This window comes from Solenopsis invicta, chromosome 16 (genome assembly GCF_016802725.1).
Source record: "Solenopsis invicta isolate M01_SB chromosome 16, UNIL_Sinv_3.0, whole genome shotgun sequence".
NCBI lineage: Eukaryota > Metazoa > Arthropoda > Insecta > Hymenoptera > Formicidae > Solenopsis > Solenopsis invicta.
Window position 1 is genome coordinate 5,602,824 of NC_052679.1, and position 18,847 is coordinate 5,621,670.

At 38.8% G+C, this 18,847-nt stretch overlaps 4 protein-coding genes across 6 annotated transcripts; all 4 read left to right on the forward strand.

Moving 5' to 3' along the window:
* Positions 1 to 21: 21 nt before the first annotated feature.
* LOC105203841 (small ubiquitin-related modifier 3-like) lies at positions 22 to 2,157 on the forward strand. Its single transcript, XM_011172765.3, has 3 exons — positions 22 to 263; positions 366 to 491; positions 993 to 2,157. The coding sequence occupies exons 1-3, from the start codon at positions 246 to 248 to the stop codon at positions 1,128 to 1,130; spliced, it is 282 nt and encodes a 93-aa protein (XP_011171067.1). The 5' UTR covers positions 22 to 245; the 3' UTR covers positions 1,131 to 2,157.
* Positions 2,158 to 3,256: 1,099 nt separating this feature from the next.
* LOC105203851 (transcription initiation factor TFIID subunit 1) lies at positions 3,257 to 11,315 on the forward strand. Of its 2 annotated transcripts, none has more exons than XM_039458423.1 (16): positions 3,257 to 3,423; positions 3,521 to 3,938; positions 4,056 to 4,468; positions 4,568 to 4,817; positions 4,906 to 5,021; positions 5,109 to 6,283; positions 6,451 to 6,713; positions 6,860 to 7,221; positions 7,300 to 8,547; positions 8,661 to 8,903; positions 9,133 to 9,571; positions 9,682 to 9,824; positions 9,931 to 10,068; positions 10,219 to 10,348; positions 10,423 to 10,635; positions 10,917 to 11,315. In XM_039458423.1, exons 2-16 carry the CDS (start codon positions 3,587 to 3,589, stop codon positions 11,132 to 11,134), a joined length of 5,703 nt encoding a protein of 1,900 aa, XP_039314357.1. In that variant the 5' UTR covers positions 3,257 to 3,423; positions 3,521 to 3,586; the 3' UTR covers positions 11,135 to 11,315. The 2 variants fall into 2 exon arrangements, with proteins under 2 accessions (XP_039314357.1, XP_011171085.2); XM_011172783.3 differs by having other exon boundaries at positions 4,568 to 4,813; positions 4,899 to 5,021.
* A 147-nt stretch (positions 11,316 to 11,462) lies between these two features.
* Positions 11,463 to 13,418, forward strand: LOC105204194 (protein EFR3 homolog B-like). The gene has a single exon (XM_011173253.3). The coding sequence runs from the start codon at positions 11,779 to 11,781 to the stop codon at positions 13,336 to 13,338; it is 1,560 nt and encodes a 519-aa protein (XP_011171555.1). The 5' UTR covers positions 11,463 to 11,778; the 3' UTR covers positions 13,339 to 13,418.
* Positions 13,419 to 14,242: 824 nt separating this feature from the next.
* On the forward strand, positions 14,243 to 18,548 carry LOC105203867 (modifier of mdg4). 2 transcript variants are annotated; one of them, XM_026132970.2, is made up of 6 exons: positions 14,243 to 14,599; positions 14,967 to 15,154; positions 15,230 to 15,406; positions 15,623 to 16,106; positions 16,723 to 16,782; positions 17,856 to 18,548. In XM_026132970.2, the coding sequence occupies exons 2-6, from the start codon at positions 14,972 to 14,974 to the stop codon at positions 18,302 to 18,304; spliced, it is 1,353 nt and encodes a 450-aa protein (XP_025988755.2). In that variant the 5' UTR covers positions 14,243 to 14,599; positions 14,967 to 14,971; the 3' UTR covers positions 18,305 to 18,548. The 2 variants fall into 2 exon arrangements, with proteins under 2 accessions (XP_025988755.2, XP_039314470.1); XM_039458536.1 differs by lacking the exon at positions 16,723 to 16,782.
* Positions 18,549 to 18,847: the final 299 nt, after the last annotated feature.

Consider the following 18,847-nt stretch of genomic DNA (forward strand, 5'->3'; position numbering starts at 1 on the left):
GTTGCGTTATCTAATTTCAGAATTCGCAGGTTGCGACGTGTCTTCGTATTATGCGTCATTCGTGCAAAATGGCGACGTCAGAGCCGCCGTTTTAAGGAAGAAGCGGGACTTCGCGGCGAGTTTACTTTCCGGGAATTGTCTACGTCGTAATTAGGTGCACGGACCGACACAGAGTCCTATCAGTGATCACGCGATCATCCAGCAACTTTTAGTGAACGCAATCAACCTTTCGGAGCCGCGGCACCATGTCGGACGAGCCGAAGGTAACGCTTCTTCCATAACCTAACCTCTATGGCGCCGATTATTTACGATTACGTCGTGGCGTCTCCCGCGCTACTCACGCCAATTGTCCTTTGTTTGTGCAGGAGACGAAGACGGAGTCAGAGCACATAAACCTGAAGGTGCTGGGCCAGGACAACGCCGTAGTCCAGTTTAAAATTAAGAAGCACACACCCCTACGCAAGCTGATGAATGCGTACTGCGACCGTGTAGTAAGTGTTTACTTAATATCCCTATCCTGTTTTTTTGTTTTTCTCATGTCGAGTGTCTCACAACAGAGTTAGCACATATATACTTTGTTTTCCAACTCTTTAGTTTTTCTAATCTTTTAGAATTAAAAAATGGAATTGTATATAGGATAAATGTTGGGATTAAACCCAAGACCTTACGAGTGCAAATCAAACGCTCCTACATAGACCCACATTATCTTTCTGTATCTATGTAAAATCACCATTGTAAAACTCCATTTTTCCAAAACAGTATATACAGTAAATGAATTTTAAAATATGCAATTTACTGTAAAAGATCTATATTTATTCCATTGTATCAGAATGTATCAAATTAATATTTTCTGGTACAATATTTTCTGCTTCTTAGAGGCAGTTTTGATATTTGTTATAAAGTCTTACATTTTTTATTATTATACAATAATTGATCTATGAGTTGCATATAAACAACTTCCTAACAATATTGTTATTGATATTGTTTCACAGGGTTTGGCAATAGCAGCAGTAAGATTTAGGTTTGACGGACAACCCATAAATGAATTAGACACACCTACCACACTAGAAATGGAGGAGGGTGATACAATAGAGGTGTATCAACAGCAGACTGGTGGTTTTTCGTGTTGAGACGCAATGCATTGCGTTTTCAAATGGACTAATTGAAATTTACCGTTCCACCAGTGTTTACCATTAACATAAAATGATTTATTTTTATTTTTTTGTTTGCTCCGTTCTCTGTGATCGGGGACTTTAATACATCACACAATGTTTAAGATTCAATTGTACAAGTTAAATTTAATCTAACTTAGTTTTATTTCTTTCGATCTCTTGTTCTCTATCTATATGTTTGTTACACTTTAAAGTAATATATTCTCTGATTCATTTAAATGCGTACATTACGCTGTTGGTTGAAGTCCCCGTTCCTTGAAACGGCCGTTTACTATAAGTTTTATATTTGAGTACAATTGTACACGCGCAGTTTGATATAACGATGCAAACTTTCGTTACCGAGAAAGGGAGAGAGAGAGAGAGAAGCAAAACACAAATATAAGAGGACACCTATTAACATCCCTCATTGTCAAAATCTATTAAAAAGTCGAGATTTTCCATGTATATGGATTTTTACATGAATTTAACAATTAATAATGCATTCTCATCTTTAGATATATCTTCTTTCAGATATTTGTAAAGAGTGTACAGGAAAATGGTGTATAGATTAGAGCAAACATTTCCATTGATACGAGTAAAATTGCCTGTCCACAAAAACTTCTGGCTTTCGCCTGCGCTTCATAAAACCGAATTTTGTACCCGTATTGTCATTATCTATATTTTCTGCATAGCCCACTTGTACATGAGCGAGAATAAATTGTACGTTTATCTTTTCTAAAAGAAAAAAAAAATCTTTCATCTTCTAATAAGTGGCTCTACGCCATATCATTTTGGGCAAGGGCATGCTACATGGCATACTTAGAGGGAAGACACTGGATATAGAATAATTAGTTTTTCTTTAACAAAAACGCATAGTACGCAGTATATATTTTTATCAGAAACTAAGTATCGCTAATGTAAAGTGTATCCCAGATCCACGATCCATTAATTATATTTACTAAATGTAAGTTTTACATGAATGTAAAATACATGTATTTAAAGTGTTTGTGAAAATACCATTTAATTTAAATTCCTTCGATTGTAGGCGAGTTTTTAATTCATCGATTGATCAATCGCTTGCGTAAACGCACTTTTTACAAAGCAAAGTTGCATTTGTGCATAATCAATCAACGATTTAAAAAACTTGCCTTGTATGCCGATGAAGCTTGAACGTGCATCTCACGATATTTTAATTTATTAATTTCTCTAGAAACATTTATTTATGAACTCGAAGTTTTTACAAAAAATATATGAAGAATATAGAGGACAAAAATCTAGAATTTTAAATATTAAATTATATTTAAATGTAAAATATATATGCGAACCAAGTTGCTACTTCAAATTTCAAAGCCTGAACTTTGATTGGGCGAGTTTGGATGAATATTTTTTAAATAACGACTACAGTGTAGCAAGGTCCGTGGATTTGCATTGAGTAAGCAAGGCTTTGCATAGCCGCCATTTTCGAGACAGGAGTCACTTTTATGTATGTACGTAGATAGTAAGGTACTACAGCTATTAGTTGTGTGAGTGAGCGAGTGTGCAGTAAAAGTATGGCCGCCGCCATTTTCGTTCCACATCGTTGAAGTGGATGCAACGACCTTCCTTCCCCTCCAACGCCAATCCACGGACCTTGCAGTGTAGTACCAAATTTATTACCAGCGATAAAAATGTATAATTTACATTAAATGTACACCCAAGGACTTTGATTCTGTCCATGGGGAAATTTTCCAAACTAAGAAGTCACCACTTTCTACATACTCGCAGTTCATGATTAATGAAACAACTAGAGCTTATTGGTCGTTACGTTAATTATGAACTGTAAGTATGTAGAAAGATAACGACTTCTCAGTATGAAAAATTTCCCCATGGACAGAATCAAAGTCCTTGGGTTACTGTAGATTTTTAATGCTAGCATTAAATTTTGAAACATATAGCCAAAATAGGCTTATTAATTTAAAATAATAAAATATTTTAAATTTCAAGAATAGTAAGATAAAAAAGTCTCTAGATGTCTCTGTAACGCAGTTTTAATTTTGATCCGTTCTACAGATGTCGCGACTGCGGCAGAGGAAGAAAACTCGATTCCTTCTACGTATCTAGTATTCGCACAATCGAAACTCCAGATAAATTTACCAAAGGAAGTTTTTGGTTATTAGTTCATTTCCGTTTGTTTCGCGGATGGTTGGTCGTCGCGATGTTATTTGTGTAAACAGAACGTTAAACCGGGTTTCGTGCGCGACTCACCGGTGCCGAATACAACATTCACAGTGAGGTAAGCTCGACTTTTCCGCAAATTGTAATAACAAGTAAAAAAAAGAATGCAATTGATTGAAAGAACGATTGATTTCTAAAATTGTCACGTTCAACAGCCAGGCATTTATGCGAGCACTACGCTGCGGAAGTCGAACTGACCGTTAAATCTCACCGAAGAAGAGATGGGGGACTCCGACGAGGAGAACGAGAAGGACCTGGCGTCTGGTCTCAACATCACTGGTTTTCTCTTCGGCAACATCGATGACAATGGTCAGCTAGAGGATGATGTCTTGGATCCCGATGCTAAACAACACCTAGCTTCGCTCGGTCGCCTCGGTCTTAGCTCGTTCATCAACGAAATGATGTCCAGTGACAATAATATCGAGGAGAAAGAGAATAGCAAGACGGGTGATAAGAAGGAGGATCAAAATGTTACTGCCAATGACACGGATGTAGATTACCTGGCAAAATCACCTACTGCGCTAGATTTCTCGGACATAAATGAATTGGCGGACGACATAAATGATGACATTTGTTAGTAGCTAAACATCACAATTTTGTACAGATGTATTTTTAAGTAATAAATAATTGTAGTGTTAACATAATGTTAACAGTTATAGTTAATTATTATATTGATTGTTTTTTTTTTAGCCAAGAGTAATGGAATTGATAAAAAATTAGACAAGGAAAATGCAGATTATGATGCTGACGACGAAGAGGTTGTCAGCAAATCAGATAAACAATTAATGCCACCACCACCGATACCAGAGGAAAAAGAAACATTGACTGCGGAGGAAGCAGAGGCGGCGCGTCAACGTAAATTGGAGACTCCTCTCGCTTCCATGCTGCCATCCAAGTATGCAAATATTAACGTTACCGAACTATTTCCGGACTTCCGTGCCAACAAAGTGCTCAGATTCTCACGACTGTTTGGCCCTGGTAAGGCAAGCAGTCTACCACAGATATGGAGGGGTGTAAGAAAGCGGCGTAAGAAGAAGAGACATCATGATGTCAAAGATTCTGATTCTGGCTCTGATCAGGATGACAAGAAAATCAAATTTAAGGTATAATCTCTTTGTGACAAATCTTTTTCTGATCTGAAATTGTCAATGAATAATGCTATTGAATATAAAATGATTATTGTTCTTTTTTTTTCTTTTTAGGGCTGGCTCATGCAATATGGTCCTGAGCCGAGTGCAGAGGCATGTCGCTCAGATGATGAGCATAAGCTGCTACGACCAGTAGAAGACAAGGAGCAGACTGGTAAGATGGGCGAAAGTGGAGAAAACGGTGACATGGGGCCAAAAGTAGCTGATTGGAGATTCGGACCTGCGCAGCTGTGGTATGATATGCTGGAAGTACCAGAGACTGGAGATGGATTCAATTATGGCTTTAAGATAGTTGAAAAAGTGCGTGCTTGTTTATATTGCACTTAACACTAGTTTAAAACTGAATAATTACATTTAAACATATCTTTTTTTGCACTGAAATAAGGTGGAAGAAGAAGAAAAACCAGAAATCAAAGACGAGGAGTTTGCTGATGATGCGTTTTTGATGGTGTCTCAATCACACTGGGAAGATGACGTTGTCTGGAACGGAGACGATATAAAGCATAAAGTACAATTTTATTAATAAAACTTATTATCACGTGCTTGCCAGAAATAAGGAATAAATATATTTTATAATATATTTTCTATCTTATAGGTGATGCAGAAGCTAAACAGTAAAAATAACGCTGCCGGCTGGGTGCCATCGAGTGGCAATAGAACCGCACAAGCTTTTAGCCAACCTGGAAAAGGTGCCCCGGTTACCGTAGCACCTAACGTTAGGTTAGCTACTTCGCAAATTACAACTCCATTACATATGCAGTCTCAGAAGAATAAGATGAACATGGGTAAAGGAAATCAACAGCCACAGCGGGAAGAGGACGACACCTGGTATTCGATATTTCCAGTAGAAAACGAAGAACTTGTTTACGGTTTGTGGGAGGAGGAAGTCATCTGGGATCCCGAATGCATGAGAAAGATCCCAAAACCGAAGATACTTACGTTGGATCCGAACGACGAGAACATAGTTCTAGGCATACCTGATGACATTGATCCCGCTCTTCTTCACAAGGACAATGGTCCGCAACCCAAGGTAAAAATTCCTCATCCGCACGTCAAGAAGAGCAAACTGCTGCTGGGCAAAGCGGGCGTTATCAATGTCCTCGAGGAAGACACGCCTCCACCTCCGCCGAAGTCACCCGACCGAGATCCATTTAACATATCAAACGACACATATTATATGCCCAAATCCTCGGAAACTACATTGAGACTGAAAGTCGGTGGTGGTAATTTGATACAGCATAGCACTCCAGTGGTAGAGCTACGCGTTCCTTTCGTACAAACGCATATGGGTCCAATGCGATTGCGAAACTTTCATAGGCCCCCATTGCGAAGATTCAGCCATGGGCCGTTGGCTCATCCAGGACCGCATGGCGTCCTGCCCCTGCTGAAGCACATTAAGAAGAAATCTAAGCAACGAGAGCAAGAGAGGATCGCTTCTGGTGGAGGTGATGTGTTCTTCATGAGAACACCTGAGGATTTGACCGGACGGGACGGCGAATTGGTGCTCGTCGAGTTCTCGGAAGAACATCCGCCGCTTATGAATCAGGTCGGCATGTGTTCTAAGGTGAAAAACTATTACAAGAGAAGGGCCGGCAAGGATCAAGGACCGCAGACGTACAGATATGGAGAGACGGCGTATGCTCATACCAGTCCCTTCCTGGGAATTCTCACACCTGGTCAGAGCATCCAGGCTGTCGAGAATAACATGTATAGAGCTCCCATTTATGAGCACAAAATTCCTGAAACTGATTTCTTAGTTATAAGAACGAGGTATGTCGCTTTATATAGTCAAGTTTATGTTCAAAGTTATGTTTGTTTTTACGCTTGTTATTTTAATATTGTCTCTTATACATATATGCTTTTATTTTTATTAATTGTATGTTTCCTTTGCTCATATATTTTTTTATTTATTTTCATTAATTTTGTAATCTTTACAGACAACAATATTATATTAGAGAAGTGGACGCCTTGTTTGTTGCCGGACAGGAATGCCCGCTTTACGAAGTGCCTGGACCGAACTCGAAGAGAGCGAACAATTTTGTACGAGATTTTCTACAGGTGTTCATATACAGATTATTCTGGAAATCGCGCGATACTCCTCGACGAATTAAGATGGATGATATAAAGAAGGCCTTCCCATCTCACAGCGAGAGTAGTATCAGAAAAAGATTGAAGCTCTGTGCGGACTTTAAGAGAACTGGTACGTAAGCGATATTAAATTATTCATTACCTCTTTTTGTAATAAAAACAGGAAGAAAGCAAAATAGGAATTGTATAAGAAGGCATGTTATTGCTAATACATTTCATTTCAAATTCAACATTCAGGAACTAATTTATATCGAACAGGCATGGACTCCAATTGGTGGGTGATAAAACCGGACTTTCGATTGCCAACGGAAGAAGAGATTCGCGCTATGGTGTCACCTGAACAGTGCTGCGCCTATTTCAGCATGATCGCGGCCGAGCAGCGTCTAAAAGATGCCGGATATGGTGAGAAGTTTTTGTTTACTCCACAAGACGATGACGACGAGGACATGCAGCTAAAGATGGACGACGAGGTCAAGGTGGCACCGTGGAATACGACGCGCGCTTACATCCAAGCTATGAAAGGAAAGTGTTTACTGCAATTGGCAGGTCCGGCTGACCCGACTGGTTGCGGCGAAGGCTTCTCTTATGTCAGAGTACCGAATAAACCGACTATTAGCAAGGTTCGTTCTGATAGATATCTATCAAATGTCATTATTCAGATTAGAACAAATTATTGTAAAATGTTGTCTCTCGTGTAGGAAGAGCAAGAAGCTCAACCGAAAAGAACTGTGACCGGTACAGACGCAGACTTGAGGAGATTGTCCTTGAACAATGCGAAAGCGTTGTTGCGAAAGTTCGGCGTACCCGAGGAGGAGATCAAGAAATTATCACGTTGGGAGGTAATTGACGTGGTGCGAACTCTATCAACGGAGAAAGCCAAGGCCGGTGAAGAGGGCATGACAAAGTTTTCACGCGGCAATCGTTTCTCTATCGCTGAGCACCAGGAACGTTACAAGGAGGAATGCCAGCGAATTTTCGACTTACAAAATCGCGTATTATCGTCGAATGAAGTGTTGAGCACGGACGAAGGCGAGAGTTCAGAGGAAGACAGCTCTGATATCGAGGAAATGGGTAAGAACATCGAAAATATGTTGTCGAATAAAAAGACCAGCACACAGCTATCGCTGGAGCGAGAGGAGCAACAGCGGCATGAGCTACGAAAAATGCTGATGGGCGAGGCGCAAGAGCAGGAAAGCAAGAAGAGCAAGGAGAGTAAAAAGAAAGATGAGGAGGAGGACAGTCCGGTTAATAATTATAATGCGCAGCAGGGTCGCGTGTTAAAGATCTACCGCACATTCCGTAATTCGGAAGGCAAGGAGTATACGCGAGTCGAGTTGGTGAGGAAAGCGGCCGTGATCGACACGTACATCAAGATTCGTAACTCGAAAGACGAGTCGTTTATCAAGCAGTTCGCTACATTGGACGAGGCACAGAAGGAAGAAATGAAGCGGGAGAAGCGTAGAATTCAGGAACAATTGCGACGAATCAAGCGAAATCAGGAGAGGGAACGTATGTTGGGCGGGCCTCCTAACATAGTGAATGGCAGCAGTATCAACAATTCTAGTAACAACATATTTGATCGCAGCAACACTAATACCCCGACTACCACTTCCTCAACTAGTATCCTTCCATTCTGTAATTTCCAATCCTCTACTTCTTCTATTTCCGCGCCTAAACATCCTAAACCGGAGGTATCGCCTCCCAAGCGTAAAAAACCTAAACTCAAGCCAGATCTAAAACTTAAATGCGGCGCTTGCGGCAACGTTGGCCACATGCGTACCAACAAGGCATGTCCACTTTATCAGAACAGCATCGCCACCGCACCGGTAAACGTCGCGATGACCGAAGAACAGGAGGAAGAAATTGAGAAGCAACTGAATACTGACGATCAGGATCTAGTTAATGTCGACGGCACTAAAGTGAAGCTATCGTCGAAACTGATCAAGGTGAGTTGATATAAAATTGAAAATTTAATGTTAAGCTCATTTCGTAATCATTTCGATTGTCAGATCCAAGAAATATAAAGAGTGATCAAAACCTATATCTGAGTTCATTTCAGCATGCCGAGGAGATGAAGAGGCGTACACTGTTGCTCAAAGTGCCGAAGGAAGCAGTGAATTCAAAGAAACGCAGGAAACCACCCACGGACGATCACTGTGATTATTTGAAACGCCATCAAAGGCCGGTTAATAGGCGTAGAACTGACCCAGTTGTCGTAATGTCGACGATATTAGAGAGCATTCTAAATGAATTGAGGGATCTACCAGATGTGTCACCATTCATGTTCCCGGTTAATCCTAAAGTAAGCGTTAGTTTAACTTTATAAGGTTAGATTATGAACTAAAAAATTGATGCCAAATAAAAAATTGAATCGAAATATTCAGTTATAAACTAAATATCAGTTATAGATTATGTAATTATAAATTTATATATAAATTAATTTTACTAACACGTATAATGGAAATATCTTGAAAAGAGAATAATATTGTTTTACGAATGTCGACTTATCATATGTGTGTGTGTATTATCAGATTGTCCCCGATTATCACAAGATCATACAGCGACCCATGGATCTGCAGACCATACGTGAAAATTTGAGGTTGAAAAAATATCAAAGCAGAGAGGAGTTCCTGGCTGATGTTAATCAGATCATGGAGAACTCGTCGCTCTATAATGGACCGAAGAGTTCGTTGACTATGGTCGCTAAAAAAATGTTGGATACGTGTGTCGAGAGGCTCGGCGAAAAAGAGGATCGTTTGATGAGGCTGGAGAAAGCTATCAATCCTCTTTTGGACGATAACGATCAAGTTGCCCTTACCTTCATCTTGGACAACGTTATCAATAACAAGCTGAAATCTCTGACAGAAATGTGGCCATTCATGAAACCTGTAAACAAAAAGATGGTGAAAGATTATTACAATATTGTCAAGAGACCGATGGATCTAGAAACGATATCTAAAAAAGTTTCTGGTAAGAAACTCGAGCATTGATATATAAAAGATATAGAATTATATTCTTATCATTTATGTTTTAAATTCTTTTAATTTTCTTATTAATTTATCTATTTTTCAAACTTTTAGCGCACAAATACCATAGTCGTCACGAATTTCTTAGAGACATCCAACAAATCTTGGAGAATTGTGTGATTTATAATGGCAAAGAATCTCAGCTCACAAATAAAGCAGAGATGCTGGTTAAAGTGTGTAAAGAAACATTAGACGAGGTACGAATATTTTTTTTTTAGAGGAAAATTCATTAAGAATGTTAAAATGAAAGTAGAAATTAAGGATTACTAGAACAGTCGAAAACAATGATAAATTTTGTTTTAGTACGATGAACATCTGACGCAATTGGAAAACAATATATTGCTCGTACAAAAGCGGGCGATGGAGCAGGCAGACATAGATTCCTCGTGGCTCTGCCCAGATGAGGAAAATTATACTATCGCAGAAACTGAATACAGAGGCGTAAGCATTATGTTTATTTTTATGCGTTTAATATGTAGCACATATATTATAATTCATGTTTTATTATTTATTTAATCTCCATTTTCTCAATATACTTGATTTCTTTAATTTTCCACATTTTATTCTACATTACAATTGATCTTTTTTCAGAGCCAGACCAGTTCTCCGGAGAATCCATTTGGCAAATCAAATATGGATGATTCCGATTTTGTCGATATAGAAGGGGACATGGAAGCAGACATAGATAGAAGCTCGAAAAAGAAGGACGTCCTCGAAGAAGGTAAATTGGTGTAATTCTAACTTTATTTTGCAACTATCAGAACTTGTTTATACCAGTCTTTCTTTCTGTGATAGATCTTCAATTCTCTAGCGAAGATGAATTCGATGAAGTACCGTTCGGCACAGATGAACATTCAGAGCATAACGAAACGGAGGCGCTAGAGTTGAGCGAAGTTAGGGAGGAAGGTGTTGTATTAGCGGATGATGACAGTCAACAAGCTGCCGAGGCAATGGTTCAGTTAGGCAACGTTGGTTTTTATATGGGCGAACAGCAGCTGCTTCAACAAGGTAAGGGCAAAATTTTAAGCCATTGACTTTTCTTTCTTACTTTTCTCAATAATCTGTTCTCTTGAATAAACCTTACCTCTAAATCTTAGAAAAATATAGATAATGCGAGAGAAACCTATTAATATCTTTAATCGTGTGTAACAAATATGAGAGAACTCTTCAAAGACATTTGTTGGACATTTTGTTGGAGTTTTAAATTGTATTTGATTGTTTGATCGATAGTGCATTTGTCTCATATAATTTTGCTGAAAATTTGTGAACTCCGACTTTCTTACTCGCAGATGAGAGCATGGACGTCGATCCAAATTACGATCCCTCAGATTTTCTGTTGGCCGGTTTACCGGCCAGAGATGATAAAGGCGAGAATAAGATCCAGGATGATCTGGCCGTTTCCGAAAGCGACGACGACGCCGAAAACATTAAGCAGGAAGCACAACAAAATCAACAGCAACAACTATTGCAACCGGACGAGGATGTCGGCGGTGATTTGTGGTTTTAGATGCGAAAGTTTATCATGTATTTAATATATTTAACTATAAGTTAGAAATGTAGTTAGACTCGCGAATTCTTAAGCCCATTGTGTAAAATTGAAGAATTTGGGACTTATCTTTCATAATCATGTGCATATATGTATAGAAGAACTTGTATATATATAGAATAAAATATTGTTTTTTTTTCTATCTATGGACGTATACTGTTACATTGTTACACTATACTTCTGTATTATAAATAGCATATAAACAATATGTTATTGCTTATAGATCTTTTTAATCATGTTATCTTAGATTAATACGAACAAAAAGAGGAGAAAGGTAATATGATATTTATCATTTTCATTTGCTTTATATTAAGTACATAAAAGTGTAGATAAGTAATTGTATGAAACAATATCACTGCACGAAATTTTCAACACAACATAAAGCTGCAATTTCATGTTTTTGTTATAATCCTCTGAAAAATTGAAAGTTGAATTTTTAATTTGCATAAGATATTTGATTTTATCATTTTTTATTTTCATAAATTTTAGTTCTTTGTACATCATATATATTTTCATTTTTAATATCTCGTATTTCATTTTCTAGGAGCTCCAACTTCCATCACGTCTTCTAAAAATCTAGCAACTTTTTTTTACCGATCCTACAAATGATCACCGACGAAGAACTTGCAAGGAGAATGGATAATATTTCTCATACCTTTTCAACCGCCGTTTTGTATTCCCCGGTACAAGGGGACAAGACCCTGGATAAAATAGCGAGTATTATCAGAAATGCGTCGAAAAAGCAATTACAATCTCGCCATCCTCGTGCACTTGTTACGTGTTTACTGAAGATCCTGTTGCACTACGAGAACGTGTTACACATGGATGGATTCTGCGAATGGAAGCGTCGACGAAAATTTAGAATGGCCCGAGACTGCTATAATGCCCTGCTGAAAAGTTACCTGCCAGAGAGATCACGAGAAGTCGTGGAGACGATAGTAGAAGCCGTGTACCACGAGCGACTTTGGAAATTCGAGACCTTCTGCTTCGAAGTAATGTACACTTTACTAAACATCAGCCCTCTTAGCGTCGGACTGATCATCCATGCGATCTGGAATAAGTTGACGTTGCCGGAGATCGACATCGAGGATGCTCGCGGCATCATTAGAATATTGTATGAGCTTCTGGACGTGTATGTATGGCCAGCAACGCAGGATACAGTGGCGACAATAGAGCGGATGCTTGGGCTATTTCATGCCAGCATAATCTCACGATTGACGATGATCTCCGACAGTTTCTCTACTACTGTCTTAACGCCGCCATCGCCACCACCACTGGCAAGCCTCAAGAAAGGTCTAGAGGTTTGCCTGAGAAACACCATAAAACATTTATCGAACGAGCAGCTGCTAGTGGTCGTACATCACATGTGCTTGTGGACGGTAGCTACCGGCACGACCGACGAATTCGTCTTGGAATTCGGCAGCACCTTAGAGTTCGCCGCTTATTTGCACCAGACGGGTCTTTACGAGCAAACGCTCACGCCGACAATCTTTCCGTTGCTGATGCGAATGGTGAGTTCGTCCAGTCGGCTGATCAGCCTTCTAGGCAATCGGGTGCTACAGTACTTGATAGACCGCAAGGACAATCGGGCGATCTTCGACACGCCTAGGATCTTTTTCGAGCACACGCGTCTCGATCTGCACCTCGCACCATGTAAGAAGGAAGATCGGCTGTTCTTCAAGCTGCACCGAGAGTTGCTGCATGATAGCCTACTTAAAAGTCTAGTAAACCATTCGGATTCACGGATGAATCTCGAGACGACGTACTGCACGGTTTGCGTGATCGCCGTCGAGGTACCCTGTGGCTTCACTGCCGCTGCTCTAGTCTGCCTCGCGATGAACCTGCAGGAGATTATTCTGCAGCAACAAAAGGAGAATTGCGTCGAGACGGCCTGCCACATGCACGCCACGATCATTTCTATTATGTCCCTCATCTGCTGGATACATAAAGCCAAAGTGTTCTACAGCTACGTGAATAGAATCGTAACGGAAAGGGCGCAATGGGCGCCGCATCTGAATCCTCCTATTCAATCTCAATATAACTTTGCGCTACACCACGTCCTTTGGAACAAGCCAGAGCTATTCTTCGTCGACTGGGAGGTGCGCTATGGCCTCTGGAAGTGTTTCCGTCTCACCAATAGCCATAATGGCACTTTGCTGGTCTGACACCAGCTATATCCACGAATTGAACAAAATGATTTCTGAAATATATTAGGGATTCACAGATCATTCTTCAAGACCAACTCTAATAGATTTCTTTGTATGGGAGAAGATCCAAGAAAATGGAGGTCTAACGAATGCAACGGGCTCTAAGGTTAATCATCTAGAGCATTCTGAATTTAAAAATTGGAAGAGGAATGAATACACACACACACACACACGCGCGCGCGCGTAGAGTTATATATTCTCTATACCGAGTTACATATATACAACTCGGTATAAAGAAAGATTATTAATAGAAAGATTATTGTGTAATAAGAGACTAATTTTATTATTATTTGTATCTTTATAAAGTTGTAGAAAGTTGCATTGATGCCAAGCTGAGCCTGTTGTATTATATAATAGCATGTATTATACATGAATATTATTATGAGATACTGGAGATGAATAAGGCATCCACTTCATTTATTTTTTAAAATTAATAGTTTTTAAAAAATAAAATAAATTAAGTGAACCTTATTCATTTCATGCATCTTTATATATATAAAATATGCAACAAAAATATTAATGCAATTATATATATATATATATATATATATATATAAAATAATTACACACACATTATATATGTATGAAATATTTATATAGGATTTTATATACAGGGTGATTATTAATGACTGTTCTTACTTTTTACCATAGGAGCACGCATTTGTAATTTCTAATATAATAATATGTCAGAAATACGTATCCGTCGATAAATCATGTTCCTATGGTAAAACGTGGAAACAGTTATTAATAATCACCCTGTATGTATACAGGTATGTGTGTTTATGTATGTAGTGTATCATAAAATACACACATATTATTGTATGTATATCTTCACTTGACTGTTGCTTGCGGCGCCATTGCACGAGATTGCGCGCGTCGCCATCTCGGAGCGCAACGGAGATCGCATGATTTATGGCGCACTGCTTTTGTAATTCGCGCATATCGTAGTGACTCAGGCCTCCGCGCGCGAGACTACCGTCTTGACTGCGTCTTGCATTTTACAGCTACCGCGAGATCCGGGGAAAACGAGGAGGGTGCTCGAACGATCGAAGTAGTGGAGTATTTTCTTGAAGTTCAGCTGTTGTACTTGCGATATAAGTGATCTGACAGCGTTGTAGAACGCAGTCGAGAACGTTTGTCAGTCGCCGTCGTCCTTGTTACGGAGAGATTCTTATTAAAGGTTAACTTACTCCTGCTTGTCAACACGGAATCATTGAAGGTAAAGAAATGAGTTTATTGTATCCGGCGATACCGGGACATCAATATTCGTTAAGGATAACGTTATCTACTTTTAAACGATACAACTGTAATGTACACAATTTGTTTATTAGCAATGACAGTGCGTCTTGTAGGTGGCTGTAAAAGTAGCTTGATGCAGTCACTCACTGTATCCTCTAGGCTCTAGCTCCAAGCAGAATAAAAAGTCATCATGACATCAAAATAAAGTCAAAATAGTTCCAAAATAATTATTAAAAGTCAATCAATCATAATTAATTTTTATGTGTATTTTGGACATTGTGACTTTTTGTTTTACTTGAGCATTTCTCTTGCTTTTCTACTGAGTATATGAAATGTGTTTTATGTAGGAACAATGTCTGACGAACAATTCTCCTTGGTATGGAACAGCTTCCCAACAAACCTGTCATCAGGCTTGTACACTTTGCTGACAGATGAACATCTCGTGGATGTCACTCTGGCTGCTGAAGGTCAAATCCTACGCGCTCACAAGCTGATACTATCAGTTTGCAGCACATATTTCAGAGAGCTTTTCAAGGTTTCATTTTGATAGCCTGTGATAATCGTGAATGCTCACTAAAACTCTGTTGACCTAATTATTTATTATACACAGGGAAACTCATGCAAACATCCCATTGTCATCCTGAAAGATGTCAACTATCGAGATCTATCAGCTATGCTGCATTTCATGTATCAAGGAGAGGTCAACATCAAACAGGAGGACATTGCCAGCTTTCTAAAAGTTGCAGAGGCTCTACAAATAAAAGGACTGACCACAGAAGTGGATGAGGTTCGTTAAATGGCTGGAATTATCTTTGTAATGTTACAGAGTGCAGCAGGAAAACATTCAGAATAATATAACACATAGAATGTAAGGAGGCATGATATTGCCTATTTGTAAAAATGTTACTCTTTTCCAAGGCAATAATAATCTCTACTAATAAATTCTGATAAAATATATCAAGGGCAGTGCTTTTATAGAAGTGATTATTACTGTTGATTGCAGAGATTTAAGGAGTCTCTCAGAAAAAATGATGAGGACTTCGAAGATCGTGGTTTCTACGAAGTGGAGAGGGATAAATGTGATCCCGGTGGTACGGACGAAAACGTTTCCACGTTCGGCAGACTGACACACATCGTGAAGGAGCAGTCGACGACAAGGCAGAGTACTTCGACAGAGGACACCTCGAGAGAACAACCGTTTACCAGACAAACATCAACTGGCACTGACTCTTGCCACTGGCAAGGTAGTGCAGAAGTCGACTACAATGTCCCGGACGCACGGACAGCGTTTAGCGAGAGGAGCAGAAGCACGGACGTGCCGTGCAGTGTGGAGGAACCATTGGACTGCACGTCTGATGTGAGTCAACCACAGTCGACCAAGGTCGAACCACTGGACTACACAATGGACACGGACGCGGATTCGGGATACAGATACGCGACGGATAAAATGCTCTATGCCGGCGACACCGAGAACGCGCCGAAACAAGGTAGTGACCCTCCCCGCCGTCCTCTGTCGGCATCTCGTGTACTTTAAAGACAACGCTAAGATTGAATGACGTCGTCGAAACGTCATCTCCGGAGCTGAAACGCCCTTTGGCAAAGAGAAAAGAGATTTGCTGTACCAGCAGTGTCAGCGCCCCAAAGGTTTGACGCACTCAAGTGTTGCCACGGATAGATGTGTTACTTTGTTATTGAGACTCATTATCACACGTTTGACTGCGACGCAAGCTCCTGAGCACTTTTACGTACCGTTTAATTAACCCCCGGTATTTCTATAGCGTAAACATTTCATTATCACCTCTCCAATGAGCGACATTGTTTCTCCACGAGTTTCTAATGCGTTACGATTCAGCACGGAATATTTATGATCATTTATCACATTGAAACGCATAAATCAGATTATACGTTAAACCGCCGGGGGTTAAAGTCAATTTAGTCTCTCTGTGATCAAGCGCAATATCACGTATTTGCATGTTCACGCGAATGGGTGTTTCAAATCCGAGCAAAAGCGATGTTCTTCAAATTTATACTCCGCATAAGTTCACCAGGCACATCTCATCTCATCGGCCATGAATATCTAGAGAAAGCGATGTTATCTTACAGATTTCGCGCCAGATACGCAGTTAGTTACCTACAATCAGAATTCACAAACTCAGCCGTTCGGTACGTTTTACACCTCTGTGCCGCATTTCGCTTGTTATTCACCTTTTTCAACTTAATCAGCAGCATGTTCGAAAAAAGAACCAATTTACAAGATTTCTTATAAAACAAAAAATAATATATAATTAGTTTTATATTCCAATATTTGTGAATTGGTTTTTACGCTATAACGTTATTACTTTTTTTTTTTTTTTTTTTTTATCGCAGAACTGCGTTTTTATGCTAATTGTATGACTGATCTTATGAGATTATTGATAGTTTGAGTTGATTGTATAATGAATGAAGCAATTTTGTTACTGGAAAAATATAAATTGCATCATTCATCTTCTTTTTTCTTGCCAGTCTTTAGATATACAAGTTATAGATAGCTTTTTTAATGCATAATTTTTTCTGATGTTTGAGAAATCGCATCTCAGCTACATGCATCCTGCTTATAAATAAATTGGTGCAGAAGATTTGTTGCCTCAGACTCTGTATTAAATAAAATTAGAAAAAACTTCAAATTAAGGGTTGAAAATTATAAAAATAAAAAATTAACGAATTCTTTAAAGAAATAATTAGAAAATTTCTTTCTAGCTGAAAAAGAAAATATACACACATATATATATATAAATAAAACCTATAATTTTACTTCTATTTTACTGAAATTACATTTTTAATTATATTTGACAGATACAAATTTTTTGCATCTGATACCTTTGTTTTCTCTTTTTTTCTTATATTAATATACCGTTTATTTGCTACAACAATGACGTCACTCAAAAACTATAATTTTTGAATTATTTGTAAAGAAAAGAAAATACTGATGAAAATTAAATACAATCGGTTAATGATATTTTTATTCCTACAATCAGCAAACTAAATCACAACATCAAAATTGCATTTAAAAATAATATTACAAAATTTTAACGATTTAAAACATTCACACTGGAAAAGTTTCTTTTTTTAAATTGTCATTGCTGTAGCAAATAAGCGATATGTCCTATCTAACACATCTCTCCTACTATCTTGTAATCCCTTGATAGCTTTACTGAATCGAATATATCTCTAATATTCTGTTACGTCTTCCTCGATAGGCATGAGTGACGTAACGACTTATCCAAGTGACTTCACATATGAGACGGCAAATTCCAGCAATAAGGGACGGCGCACCGTTAAAGGTATCCCCAGCAGTAGCCTACCATTGGAGACAACATTGCGTGTCGTTTCCGAGCTGGGCCCGACGTTGCGTATGGAGCATGGCAAGATAGTACGCATGTATGCGTGCCCGTGGTGCTTGCGTCAGTTCACGCGCAAGGAAAACCTTAAGCTTCACGTCCGTTATATTCACGGTCCACTTGAAAGTCTCACGTGTAAGCTTTGTGGCAATAAATATAAGAACAGTAACAGTCTGCGTGTACACTCCTACCTCTATCACAACGCCAAGCGGGATAAGAGCAGCAAGTCATTGCCGACCGGTGACGACGGTGTTAGCATCGATGACGGTGACGGTGGAACCGGCGACAGCGGCGGTGATGGCGTGTGAAGGAACAGTTTAAGAAGTTTCCCTCTTCTTTTTTAAATCTGCCTTTCGGCGATAAACGAGGCAACGAGAATTAACGAGACAGAAGTGACGGAAGAGATAAGCTGCGACTGAAATTTGTTATATTTATACTGCGCACTATGCTACAATTCGCACACAACCTAGACACATAATAAGTATCGACTATTTCTATACGATGCTAGATAAGCAAGAGGTTTATATAGAAATAAAGCGCCTTATTGTATACACGTTCTTGCAGAGCTATCTACCCTTCCCGTAAATAAGTTATTTGTTTAATTTAAACAAATCATTTTTTAATCTATAGAAAGTACTGACAGAAATATAAAAAATAATTTTGTTCTGGTTTTAAAAATATATTTCTTTCATTTAAAAAAAGATTTGCGTTGCACAACCAAACTATTCTTTGGGTATATATATATATATATATATATATATATATATATATGCCCAAAGAAAAATTTCTTTGATTTGAAATTTTTTGTTCTTTGTATTAGAATTAAAGAAATAGTTTGATTGTACAACGCA

What these genes read in the sequence shown, in the direction of transcription:
- LOC105203851 (XM_011172783.3), top strand. Translation starts at nt 3,587, where the DNA reads ATGGGGGACTCCGACGAGGAGAACGAGAAGGACCTGGCGTCTGGTCTC. An exon ending in TTCTTAGTTATAAGAACGAG is followed by an intron (nt 6,284 to 6,450) that starts GTATGTCGCTTT and finishes TAATCTTTACAG; the next exon opens with ACAACAATATTATATTAGAG. An exon ending in ATAAACCGACTATTAGCAAG is followed by an intron (nt 7,222 to 7,299) that starts GTTCGTTCTGAT and finishes TCTCTCGTGTAG; the next exon opens with GAAGAGCAAGAAGCTCAACC.
- LOC105203841 (XM_011172765.3), top strand. An exon ending in ATGCGTACTGCGACCGTGTA is followed by an intron (nt 492 to 992) that starts GTAAGTGTTTAC and finishes ATTGTTTCACAG; the next exon opens with GGTTTGGCAATAGCAGCAGT.
- LOC105203867 (XM_026132970.2), top strand. Translation starts at nt 14,972, where the DNA reads ATGTCTGACGAACAATTCTCCTTGGTATGGAACAGCTTCCCAACAAAC. An exon ending in TGACCACAGAAGTGGATGAG is followed by an intron (nt 15,407 to 15,622) that starts GTTCGTTAAATG and finishes TGTTGATTGCAG; the next exon opens with AGATTTAAGGAGTCTCTCAG. An exon ending in CGAGAACGCGCCGAAACAAG is followed by an intron (nt 16,107 to 16,722) that starts GTAGTGACCCTC and finishes GTTATCTTACAG; the next exon opens with ATTTCGCGCCAGATACGCAG.
- LOC105204194 (XM_011173253.3), top strand. Translation starts at nt 11,779, where the DNA reads ATGATCACCGACGAAGAACTTGCAAGGAGAATGGATAATATTTCTCAT.